This window comes from Amblyomma maculatum, chromosome 2 (assembly GCF_055883805.1).
Source record: "Amblyomma maculatum isolate TAMU_Amacu chromosome 2, ASM5588380v1, whole genome shotgun sequence".
NCBI classification, from domain to species: domain Eukaryota; kingdom Metazoa; phylum Arthropoda; class Arachnida; order Ixodida; family Ixodidae; genus Amblyomma; species Amblyomma maculatum.
The window spans coordinates 226,771,598-226,784,238 of record NC_139345.1 but is presented as its reverse complement, the minus strand read 5'-3'; the positions used below and the strand labels follow the sequence as shown (position 1 = coordinate 226,784,238).

General features: G+C 44.4%; 1 protein-coding gene across 7 annotated transcripts in view; it reads left to right on the top strand.

The window, feature by feature from the left end:
- LOC146201438 (proteasome adapter and scaffold protein ECM29) overlaps nt 1–12,641 on the top strand; it is a 371,995-nt gene that overhangs the window by 272,894 nt on the left and 86,460 nt on the right. For all 7 annotated transcript variants that reach the window (XR_014705354.1, XR_014705355.1, XM_084595850.1 and 4 more), the window contains 2 exons: nt 2,210–2,269; nt 7,022–7,181. Coding sequence is in view for 5 of the 7 variants with exons in the window: in XM_084595850.1 (XP_084451976.1) it covers nt 2,210–2,269; nt 7,022–7,181 (220 nt within the window). In the remaining 2 variants the exon portion in view is untranslated. The remainder of the gene's footprint in view (nt 1–2,209; nt 2,270–7,021; nt 7,182–12,641) is intronic.

Below are 12,641 nucleotides of genomic sequence, written 5' to 3'. Positions count from 1 at the left end.
AGGTTAAACAAACACTGGGTACAGGCTGTTTAGTTCCCTGTCTTGTCTTATTTGCAATAGAGACATCGGTTTTTAAAAAGGTAAAGGCAATCAGTACTGCAAGATCTCTTACTTTGGTTGCCATTTAGGGTTCATATTTCTCATTTTCTTACCGCCCTGCCGCGTTGGCACAGTTTAACGTTAGGGCACTCAGACTGCTGTTCCCAAGGATGCGGGATCAAACCTTGGCCGTGGCGGCCACTTTTAAATAGAGATGAAAAGCTGTGCGATGTCAGTGCACGTTAAATAACCTTAGGTGGTCAAAACTACGGTGCCTCTCATAGCCTGAGTTGCTTTGGGACGTTAAACGCTATAAACTGAAGCAAACCTTTTTCTTACGCTGAGCCTAGGGCGTGCAGTGCGTCTAATTTGTTTTGTGCAACTGAGCTGAGCTTTTGACATGCTCAGCAGAGCCAACACCTCACCTTGGCTGGTTTCAATTTCAGTGAGTTGAGGTATGGGCATTCTCTTGGTACTAAAGATTGTGAGCAACCTTGCAAAGCATAGTTTGGGTGGCAGCTTGTGCTCATGGAACAGGAAGGCATAGCAGACTTTTATGCAAGATTGATGTTTAGTTTGATGGAAGTGGCATGAGTTGCGCATAGCCTGTGAGTGTTGTGGCCAGTGCTCTCCCTGTTCACGGTCATCTTAAAAAGTTTTTTTTTTTGGTGGAGGTAGGTTATTGATAAATGAACTTGCTTCTTTTCACTTGATCAAAGGAGGAGGCCAATTCTTTTTCAAAAAGTGAAAGGGGTTGCTTAGATTTCCCTCTTTCGTTTCGCATCTGAATGAGATGGACTCAAGAAATAACAATCTTCCGCAATTCGCTTAAACTTCAGTCTGTAGGCATCCCTTCACGCTCTGACCTCTATTACAGCTCTCAAAACAAGTAATGCACCTGCGACTATTTCAGTGTCAGAACCCAGCAACACATGAAGCCAGAGGTCACCTCCAGACTCTAACCGCGCCCGCTCAAAGAGAAAGGGAACAAGCGTGCCTTGGATATGTGCTCTTTTCTTCTAAAGAAAATGGGGTGCCTCAATGCACATCATGCGCATTTTCAGTAATCTTTTGCAAAAATAGGTGCTTAGATTTGCGAAAATATGGTAAATGTTCTGCTGAATTTGAGTTTATTGTAGGGCCATACTTTAGCGTGGAATTCAGCTCTGTCCTCTATTTTAGTCAAATAAGGCCTTTCCATGAATATGCCCACCCTATAATGTGGGGCACCTCTTTTGTTTAATTACCTGACATTCTTGAACTTGCCCAAGACAGTGTTTCCAAGTCTGTGCCTGGCAAATTCAGTTTTTTATTCATGGCCACATTTTTTAAGGACTGTCTTGATTGCATAAAGAATGCTTCATGCCTGAAATATTGCATCTATTTTCAAATCACTGGTATTAGTTAAATTCCAAGTTTTCACAAAAACAACCTGATTTTTTCCACATGACTTGCTCGTAAGTGGTGAAATTAAATATCAGATCCATGCAGTCAATTTCTTTTCTACAATATTAATGATAGAACAGGTTATGTGCTGGCATTGCTGATTGCTGCAATGTAGATAGGCTCCACGCATTCATATCTATATATCTGACATGATGGGCTGTTGTTCTCTTCTATTTAATGTTTGGCCTTGTCTCTATAGAGCTTATTCACGTGACGTCATTGCAGCCTTACTGGCAACCATGGCACGCACAACGCAACATCAGAGAGGGGGAAAGAAAATGCGAACCATGGCACTGTGTCAGTGAAATCCAAGCTCTGTTTGGACGGCGTTCGAAACGGTGTCTCAAGCGTCTGACAAATGAACGGCGCGCAGCAGGGTAAAAGGCCTGGTAGACCGGCGCTGAGACGTCGGAAACATTCTTTCGTTTGCTCTTAGTTTTGATTGCCCAACGTTATGGCGTCTTCGCAGTACAGGGTTGCCACAACTGTCGCCAGCTAAACCTGATATTGAATAGGGTCTGTACAATGTGTTTGTCGTGCCCCCTCTTGTATAATGCCTTCAGGTGCTGCAGGCTTGTGTGGCGAATAAATGAATGAATAAGATGAAGACATCATCATTATTTAAGGGAAAATAAATGATGATGATGCTGTGTGCCTTGCCCAAGTGTGTTTGTCTACTACAGGAGGAAGAATCGCCAAAGAGAGTTTGTTATTTCTGGTGCAGCTGGATGCAGCCAGGGTGGCCGCTTCTCGTACCTCGCCAGCCATGGAGACCATCAATTATGTGAGTGTTCCCCTTGTGTCCCTGAAAAGTGGCCCTGTGTGCAGTTTATCATTTGCTTGCAGGAATCTCTTAATGGAATCACCCTCGGTAAGTGGCAACTATGATGAGGGTATAGAAGAGCCAGCTCTCCCTGGCTGTTGATGTGCCAACATGGTCTCTCTCGCGCGCCCCCGCTTCCAAAACCTGGTCTTCCTTCTCGTCGTTCTGTTTGCATATTGCCTGAATGTACAACACGCTCCGTGAGAGCTAGCTCGAAGCTTGAACAGTGTCACCTTAATGGCCTCTGATGACCACCACACGATTGATGCGACTGATGGATGGGGTCCAAGATGCTGTCGTAAGAACTGCATATACCGGAAATTGATTGCGCTCGTCTAGCGTCTTCTTCAGGTTCGCGTCGTGGTTCCCTTGGTGATTCTAACTGTTCGAGATATTAGATTCATCGCTGATCTGCTTGAGCATCATCGGAGCCATGGGTCCTCGTTAATGCTGCACGATTTCCAGAGGGTCCGTTTCTGTTCGACGGAAACAAGCGAACCGCCCCTTCTTGTAGCAGCGGTGACAACACTTGCACTGTTTCTCGGGGGGGGGTTTACTTAGCCGTTCCGTGTTTTCTGGAAGAGTGACAGTCTGATGGTTTCATGCAGTTTGTCTAGCTTGAGGCTCACTTCCTAAAGCTCCTGCTCGCTCTCGGTCATCTTGGTTCCTGTCGTGTAGGGCGTGATACACTCAATGTGGAACGGCTGGCGCAACATGGACAGGGCACAGGACTTGGATGCCATCTCCTGGTTGGAGCCCTTCTCCCCGGCATGAGGGTGATTGTAATTATAATAGGCTTAGTTCATCAGCATAAAATGGTGAGTTCAATGCTGGAAATTCAAGCTCCATCTCGAAGTTTATACGCACATCCTTGACGTAAATGCTGACACAACTTACAACAAAACACTCTGGGCTTCCATCATGTTCTTTTTCTGCGCACTTTCTTTCTGTACTTGTGCAACTGTGTCCGCCACTTTTCCAGGCTGTTCGATGATTTGTTGCCTTTCTCCCTCTCCCTTGCGCACTGCACAAGTTCTTGCGGCATTGCCCATTCTTTCGTTTACGCAAAACACTGGAGACAAGCTTTTCGTTTGCCACCTCAGCCTCTTTAGCAAGCTCTACAGAAGTCGGCTAAAATCATTGTCGAGACGTCTTTCTTCCGCACATTATTTTCAGAAGTTCCACTTCCCAGTTCTTCGAGGGAGGCTCTCTGCTGTTCGCTTTCATTGTCTTGCACAGAGTCATTGAATACACTTCCGTCTTTCTCTATTGTTTGATTCTGGATTCCTTTGGATGCTCACTCCAAGGGTATGTCATCAGGTACACAGGATCAACATGTTGCACTCTTTTAACAAATTTTCTTTCAATAGTGGTTCGAAGACAATCTTGCTTTTACACAGCACAAAAGTGCCGTTCAGCGCCTGTAACTGGCTCAATTCTCTTTTTACTGTTCGAGAGCCCAGTCTGGGGGTAGGTTTGAGATTGTAATATGCTTCTTCCACAGTACGGCAGCCGCTCCTCGGTGACTGCTGGCATCGCTCTGGGCCCACTTAGAATCATCACTCTTATCAGTCACGGTCCGCGATATTTTGGTAAAAAGAAAGTTTGGAAAAGGAAAGTCAAGCATTTGTGTGACAGCGGTGAAACTTTGGACTTGTGTCTCTTTGAGCAGAATGTGAGAATTGGCGGTTGAGTTGATAGGTGATTCGGTGAACAGCAATTCAGGCTTTGAAGGGCTTCTGCGGACTGCAACTAGAAGAGACTGGGTGGCTGAAGTCGTCTGGAACGATTTGAAGTCTTTCTTTGCGCCGCTACATAAATTCTTGCTATACTGCGTCACTCCTTCCTTGCAGCTTTCTACCTGTCCAGAGATCGTGCTGCTGCATTCGGCAGGGAGCTCCACCGCTGTCTTCATGAAACGTGATGGCAGAGGAGTGTGTTCTTATACTGTAGTGCAGCTGTGGTGTCTTCTGCACAAATGTCGCCTTCTAGTTCAGTTTGCTCTAGCCATCTCGCGTGAATTAGTTTTAGCGCAAGCATATTTACTGCGTTCCCTTGTGTAACAGCAGGGTCAGAAAAGCTCATTGAGTATCGCATTTCCTTGGTGTCTTGATGGAGCCCTCATCTCTCTGTCCGGTAGGGTTCGATGGCGGAGCTCCTGGTAGGTCGTTGGCGTTCATCTTGCAAACTCCAGGAAGGATTGTTGGAGGAGCTCACATTACCCTCCCAGGTTTCGGCACCAAAAATATAGAAGAAGGAGGGACGCCTCTGCACTGCATTTAATACCCGGCTGTCCTCACGTTTGTTCATGTACCAACATGATGCTGACTCTCTCTCACGCGCACCCGCTTCCAAAACCTCGTCTTCCTTCTTCTCATCATTCTGTTTGCAGATTCTTGCCTGAATCTGCAACAGGGGGAACATGCTTCCCAGCACTGTTGTGCTGAGACAACGAGCAGTGTACCAGGCAAGCTCCTCTCGGTGGGGTTCTGACCATTGCCTCGCATAAACAGCAGTTATTTATACATCAGCTTTCTTTGTAGCAGTGCTATCATGTGAGCCTCATTTTGCAAATTCAGTTTGCTTGCACTAAATTTTGCACAACCTCCAGAACAGAGCAAAGCCTAGAGCATGTTCAACCAAGGCTGAATGGACGGGTCACGACATTCTAGGCGTTCTTGTGGTCTTTCAATGTTCAGTGTAGTCCAGCCATTGGCTTAATTAATGTTGATTGATTGGAAGCTTTTAATTGCCCTCCTTCAATACATGGAAGAAACCCGGGGGAGTGTTTACAGAAAAAAGCCTAGTCCGTGAACAAACTTGGGTGATCAGAGAGATATTTAATCATGCTCATTGGTTAGGCGTCGGTGCAAAAGCAGTCAAACGTGCACACAATGTGTAATGTTGCTGCTGTATAACAAAGGGAAATGTGTCAAGGATCATGGTGAAAATAAAGCATGCATTTCTTTTAACATGGATGGTGTAGAAATAACCGGTGAAAAACTTAACCTAGCTTTGCTTCTTCGCACCAGAGGGAGAGCATTGTGGCACAATGGGTGTTCTTTTTCCATATCTACAGCGCAATAAATGAGACTGTGTACAGCACTGTGTTTGTCATTATACGTTTTCTCTAATTTATTGCGCTGTTGATATGGAACATCGTCACCAACTGACCGTTCTTTTTAAAACAATTGACGACAGAAGAGACTGAACTGGAGTGTCATGCGGAGAGGCCGCGCTCCTAGTGATACGCACGCAATTTGTGAATAAATTCATAATAATCGGGAAATGCCAAGTGTGGTCGAGCTTCGTCGGATAATGCCAAAGGGGCGGAGCAGGGCACGTGACGTGTGGTTTAATTCAGATCCTTATGTGTTGAATTACATTACTAATTACCTTCCAAAAAAGTCATGAGTGAATAAATTGCATTACCAATTAGTGCTTCTGAAAATTAATGTTATAACATATTTACTTCCAAAAAAAGTCATATGAGGGTGAATAAATTGCATTACCAATTAGTGCTTTTGTAAATTAATGTTATTACACATTTACTTCCAAAAAAGTAACATACTCTTAAATTACCACACTTTTTGGTTTCAAGCATAAATAATAATTAAACGGTAAACGAAAGAGCAACCTCTCTCCAAAAAACACCATTGCAGAGTTTCGTCCCAGATGAACATTTTCTCGGTCCTCTTTCATGCTCATACATCCTTACAAAAATAAGGGGAAGAGTGGTGAAAACAGAAGCTTGATCAGATGCTTAAGACACAAATGAGCGCTATTGGAAGCTGCTTATTTATTGCTTCAGTGGAATCTTTCTTCTGGTGCCCCTTCTCAGCTTGTGGTAGCCAGACGCCCTGAAGCCGGTGCAACTAGGGAAGTGCTGTGGCAAGTTTTCACCTCCCCTTGGGAAGTAGTCGCCACCACAATTTGCCCTCTTCTTGCTAGCTATGCTGGTTTCTCCGTGCAAGAGTAGTTGTGGACGATATTAATTACTCTTGCTACAAAATGGCTTCCCTAAAGTAACTCATTACATTAATAAACTCTTAGAGCAAGAAAGTAATATCAGAAAAAGTAATTAAATTATGGTAATGTCATCGGAGCAATACAATTCCTGCCATTTCTGGGACATATGGTGGTTGCTCCTGTTGTCCGAAAAATTGTTTTCTATTTAACCGCTTCACCATTTTGTTTTTTGAAACCAAAATTGCTTATTTTTCTCATTGTTGGCTTGAATTGTTATTCTAGTAGAAAGGAAGAATTCGACACTGAAATATAATTTAACCTGAAACTAATTCAAATTAGCATAATGAAGTTTATTTCTCAATATTGCTCTCTTCTCGATGAAAGAGCCACTCATATTACTGTCATCACTGTCACCTTCACTTCCCAAAACAATGTAAAGTCTGAATTATCACGACAAAGACAAGCTTCGTTTCCATGGTCCAAGGTGCATGCATCGCTTGTACTGGATGCCATTTTTATAACCCGAGTTTAAGCAGTAGAACTGAAAGGCATCGCCTGTCGATACCTCGCCCTCATGCTCACAAACTCTCAAATGGCTACACTCATCCAAAACGGTTTTGGGACGGCTGTCCAGCGTGTTTGTCTAGTTTATCGCGCTGTAGATCATGTCCAAAACAGTGGTGATGACGAGCTCATTTAACAACGCTCTAACTAACAGCACTCCTTTGCATTCCCATGGTGCAGTGTGTGCAGTATGTGGATGCCTCGGTGCTGTTGGAGCTGGTGCCCCACCTGGTGGAGAAGAGCAAGGCTGCCGTGGGGCTGGGCACCAAGGCTGGCTGCTGCCACCTGGTCACCAGCCTGGTGCACCAGTGCCCTCGGGAGGAACTGCAGCCACACACCGGTGACTCTCACTTGGCTTAACCATCCACCACTGCTGGATGATGAAGGCTGCCATTTGTAGTCAGAGGTTGATTAGAACTACCAGGGAAGGGGATGGGAAGAGGGGAGGAATGCTGCCTAAGTGGGAGAAGGAGGGAGAAATGTGTAACCGGAGGGTGGCTAGAATAATAAGGAAGGAGTATGGTGACAAGGAAGAAGAGGGCTTTCATAGGTGGAGAGTATAGCTAGAACAATGGCTGTTCCAACTCAAATAAAGAATGCCAGGTGCAAAAAGAGGGGAATGAAGGGGTATGACGAGAGCATGGAATGTTTAACAAGACGGTGGTTAACATCAGAATCATCCAGATTATGGTTGCTGTGGAAGAGTGAGGGAGAGTATGGCAGGAACAGAGGAATGTGCATCCATACCTGGAGCAAGAAACTTGACAGGAGTGCTAGTCAAAGAACGAGTGTGAGTGGAAAAATAAGAGTGAGCTATAACTGCCTATACATGTTATACAACGGAAGAACCGGAAATGGACATGGAAAAGCCCTAACGGGTAGACTAAAAATGAAATTGACTTCATACTGTGTTCAACCCCCGCCATTATGCAAGATGTAGAGGTAATCGGGAAAGTGCGATGCAGTGACCACAGGATGGTGAGGTCCTGAATTAGCCTAAATCTGAAGGCGGAACCTGTATGAAGGGCAAGAGGCCACAGTCAGAACTGGGCATGGTCTTACTGATTGGTTTCCGATTGAGAAAGGGGTGAGGCAAGGCTGCATACTGTCGCCCTGCCTATTTAACCTATATGCAGAGTGCATCATGAGGAAGGCCGGTCTGGACGAGTCTTCAGCTGGAGTGAAGATTGCTGGAAAACGTATCAACAACCTTAGATATGCGGATGATACCACTTTAATGGCAGAAAGTGAAGCGGAACTCAAGAGACTTCTGATGCGCGTACAAGAAGAGAGTGAGAAGTTTGGGCTTAAACTGAACATTAAAAAGACGAAGATCATGGCGTCTTGCCCTATCAAGTCCTGGAGCATCAATGGACAAGAAGTGGAAGCTGTGACAGATTTTCTGTTCTTGGGCGCCAAGATTACCTCGGAAGGAGACTGCAGCCATGAAATTAGGAGACGCCTGCTTCTGGGAAAGAGAGCAATGGTTAGCCTTGACCGCCTAGTAAAGAGCAGAGACATTAGTCTGCCAACCAAGATCCGTATAACTCGTGCTATGGTCTTTCCAGTTGTGATGTATGGATGCGAGAGTTGGACTGTGAAAAAGGCTGACCGCCGAAGAATTGACGCGTTTGAATTGTGGTGCTGGCGAAGACTCTTGAGAGTTCCTTGGACTGCCAGAAGATCAAATCAGTCGATATTGTCGACCATAAACCCTGACTGCTCATTGGAGGGTCAAATTCTAAAGTTAAAGCTCAGCTACTTTGGTCATCTGATGAGAAGAGAGGAGTCGCTGGAGAAAGATTTGATGTTGGGAAAGGTTGAGGGTCGCCGGAGAAGGGGTAGGCAGCGAACGCGATGGTTAGATGGCATCCTCGAGGCATTGCAGATGAAGCTATGTGATGTTAAGAAGATAGTGAGAGACCGGAAAGCGTGGCGTGACATGGTCCATAGGGTCACGAAGAGTCGGACACGACTGAACGCCTGAACTGAACTGAACTGAAGGCGGAAAGTTAGGTGGGCGGATGAGATTAAGAAGTTCGCAGGGGTCAAGTGGATGCAGCTAGCACAGAATCGGGTTAAGTGGAGAAATATGGGAGAGGCCTTCGCCCTGCAGTGGGTATAATCAGGTTGATGATGATGATGATGATGAAGAAGGAACGCAACAGATTAGTAAGAAAGAAACCCATCAACAAATTACAGATGAGGGGGAGGGCAGAAGACTTCAGGATCTCGCTACAGAATAGATATTCAGCTCTAACCGAGGATGGCGACATTACCCTAGAAGCAATGAACAATAATTTCAGAGATATCATTACTGAGTGTGCGGTAGAAGTAGGCGGTAGGATAGTTAGAGAGGATACCAGTAAGCTGTCTAAAGAGACGAAAGGTTTTATTAAGAAACGCCAGAGTATGAAAGCTTCCAATCCAACAGACCAGATCGAATTGGCCGAGATATCAAAGCTAATCAATAAGCGCAAGGTGGCCGATATAAGGGAGTATAACATAGATAAAATTGAGCATGGTGTAAAGAACGGGGGAAGCCTTAAAGCGGTAAAGAAGAAATTGGGCATAGGCAAAAACCAGATGTATGCGATAAGGGACAAGGCGGGCAACGTCATCACAAATATGGACAAGATCGTCAAAGTAGTCGAGGAATTCTATACAGATCTCTACAGCAGCCAAAGCACTCAGGACCGTAATGAGATTGGCGGTAGGGAAAAACAGTAAGATGTTCCACCAGTGATGAAGGACGAGGTCAAGAAAGCATTAGAAACTATGAAAAGGGGGAAATCAACTGAAGAGGATCAGATAACTACAGATTTGTTAAAGGACGGGGGGGATATCGTGCTAGAAAAACTGGCCACCCTGTATACGCAGTGCCTGGTGTCATCGACAGTACCGGAACCATGGAAGAATGCAAACATTATCCTCATTCACAAGAAAGGGGACTCTAAGGACCTTAAAAAATACAGACCAATCAGCTTACTGTCTGTTACATATAAGGTATTTACTAAGGTAACCGCTAATAGAATCAGGACAGCCTTAGATTCCAATCAAGCAAAGGATCAAGCAGGGTTTCGGAAACGGTACTCTACTATCGATCATATCCATACCATCAATCAGGTGATAGAAAAATGCTCGGAATATAACCAGCCCTTATACATAGCATTCATTGATTACGAAAAAGCATTTGACTCAGTTGAAACCTCGGCGGTGATGCAGGCATTGCGAAATCAGGGGGTAGACGAGTCATATGTGAAAGGGCTGGAAGATATATGTAGTGGCTGCTCAGCAACCATAGTTCTGCATAAAGAAAGTAACAAAATTCCCATAAAGAAAGGTGTAAGGCAAGGAGACACAATCTCCCCAGTACTATTCACAGCTTGTGTAGAGGAAGTATTCAGAGACTTGGAATGGGAGCAGTTAGGGATAAGGGTAGATGGAGAATACCTCAGTAATCTGCGATTTGCTGATGACATTGCCTTGCTAAGTAACTCAGGGGATGAACTGCAAATTATGATTGATGACCTAGACAGAAAAAGTAGAAAGGTAGGCTTTAAAATCAATATGCAGAAGACTAAGGTAATGTTCAACAGCCTCGGGAAGGAACAGCAGTTTACATTAGGTAGCGAAATACTGGAAATAGTAGGCGAATATGTCTACTTAGGACAGGTAGTAACCGCAGATCCGGACCATGAAAAGGAAATATCAAGAAGAAGAAGATTGGGATGAAGCGCATTTAGTAAGCACTCGCAGATTATGACTAGCAAATTACCGGTATCGCTCAAGAGGAAAGTATACAACAGTTGCATCTTGCCTGTACTCACCTATGGGGCTGAAACGTGGAGGCTAACCAAGAGAGTTCTACTTAAATTGAGGACAACCCAGAGGGCTATGGAACGAAAAATGGTAGGGATAACATTAAGAGATAGGAAGCGTGCAGAGTGGGTCAGAGAAATAACTCAAGTTACCGACATTCTAGTGGAAATTAAGAAAAAGAAATGGGCATGGGCAGGACATGTAGTGCGAAGAGAGGATAATCGATGGTTGCTTAGGCTAACAAACTGTATTCCAAGGGAAGGAAAGTGTAGCAGAGGGTGGCAGAAAGTTAGGTGGGTGGATGAGGTTAAGAAGTTCGCAGAGGTCAAGCACTAAACCGGGATAATTGGAGAAATATGGGAGAGGCCTTCGCCCTGCAGTGGGTATAGTCAGGCTGATGATGATGATGATGACATGTTTATCACTCTCAAACTCTTAAGCTTTGTAAGGTTCTTCACTCACTGTGTAGACGAGGTCCTGCCTAAGGACTGCAGGATTCAGGAAGCATTTGAAATATACTTTTAAGAATGCACTGTTTAACCCCTTAAGGGCTCCAATATAAAAAAAATTGTTCCAACTTTGCCAGATTTTCTTTATGAAGCGAAATGCTTCGCTAAGATGTTTAAAATAGGAAAATATATTTTTAAAAAATTATGGCAGAAAATAATGTTTTATTTACCATTTTTTGCTGCCTACAGTAATACACTATATGCGGCTCCATATAAGTGTGTTATAAACAGAAGTGGATAAATGCTAGAAAATGTAGAAAAAAGACGCTTTGAGAAGTCATGCACACTGGTATGTTCCTTCGTAGTTGACATCGAACTAGCTCAGACTGCCGTCTGCATGATACCTTTCAAAGCATGGCACTGCGCAGAGGGCCTTTTCGCACCACCTGCACCAGATCCTGGTGTCATTTGCGTCTCGCTTCATATAACACATTACGCAGTGGCGTGTCGGTTCTTCCTTCTCTGTTGGTGTGATGGAAAGTAATCCTCAGAGGGCCTCCTCCTCTTTTTGGTACCATCCTTACTTGAATACTTATTGATGATTTCCTCAACAAGTTGCAACTGGTACTCCAGATGAGATGACTTTCTTTCTTTTTTCTTATATAGGACGAGTGAATTGTAGTTCGCTTCATCCAATAAGTGTTGGAAGATTTTCTTGTAAGAGATCTTTCGCTTCCTTGGCACTGAGTAGCCGGAGAGCATTTGATCTGCCCTGTCGATGCCTCCTATTGTGTGGTTGTAATCCACAATAGCGTCTGGCTTCATGGTTTGCTTCCCCATTTTGTGGCTGAATGACACCATTTCAGCACTGTGTACAGTGGATAAAACCATAACCAGTTTTTTATTCATCCACTATATAGCTAAGCATTTACCCCTTTGATAGGCATGCACCTCTCTTTTCTTGAGCTTGGCTCTGGAGAACCCAGGAGGAAGGCCTTTGCGAGTCTGTCATGTTGTGCCGTAGATATCAGTAGCCCTCTTGGTCAGGAAGTCCACGATTTCTGGGGATGTGTAGAAGTTGTCAGTTGTAATGCATTATCATTTGTCTAGAAGAGGCTCTCCAAGCTTCAATACAACTTTCGTCGCAATTCCGAAGTACTCTTCCTCTATCCTCCTGAGACCCGGAATGCATTCGTGTGCACAGATTGTTCTTAAACTTTCAGAATAAGTCAGTAGAGCTATGAAGGTGAAAAGTGTTAAAATGTTTTTTCAATAGCCCTGATAGTTTCGGCTCACTGCGATGTATTGGACACTGGGTTTCTACCCGTTCTTTTTTCACCAAGCGCGCATGTATTTGCATGCTGCAGATATTGCTCTTGTGATTCATAGGCCATGTTTTGTCTTTGTACTTTTCATTTCTATATAGAAACAAAATGTGCCTTTCAGTTTCTTGCCCCGGACCATTTTCTTTTCTGCATGGCTTGGGTATTCTGTTGGTCATTTAGTATCATTTACCCCAGTCATTTCTT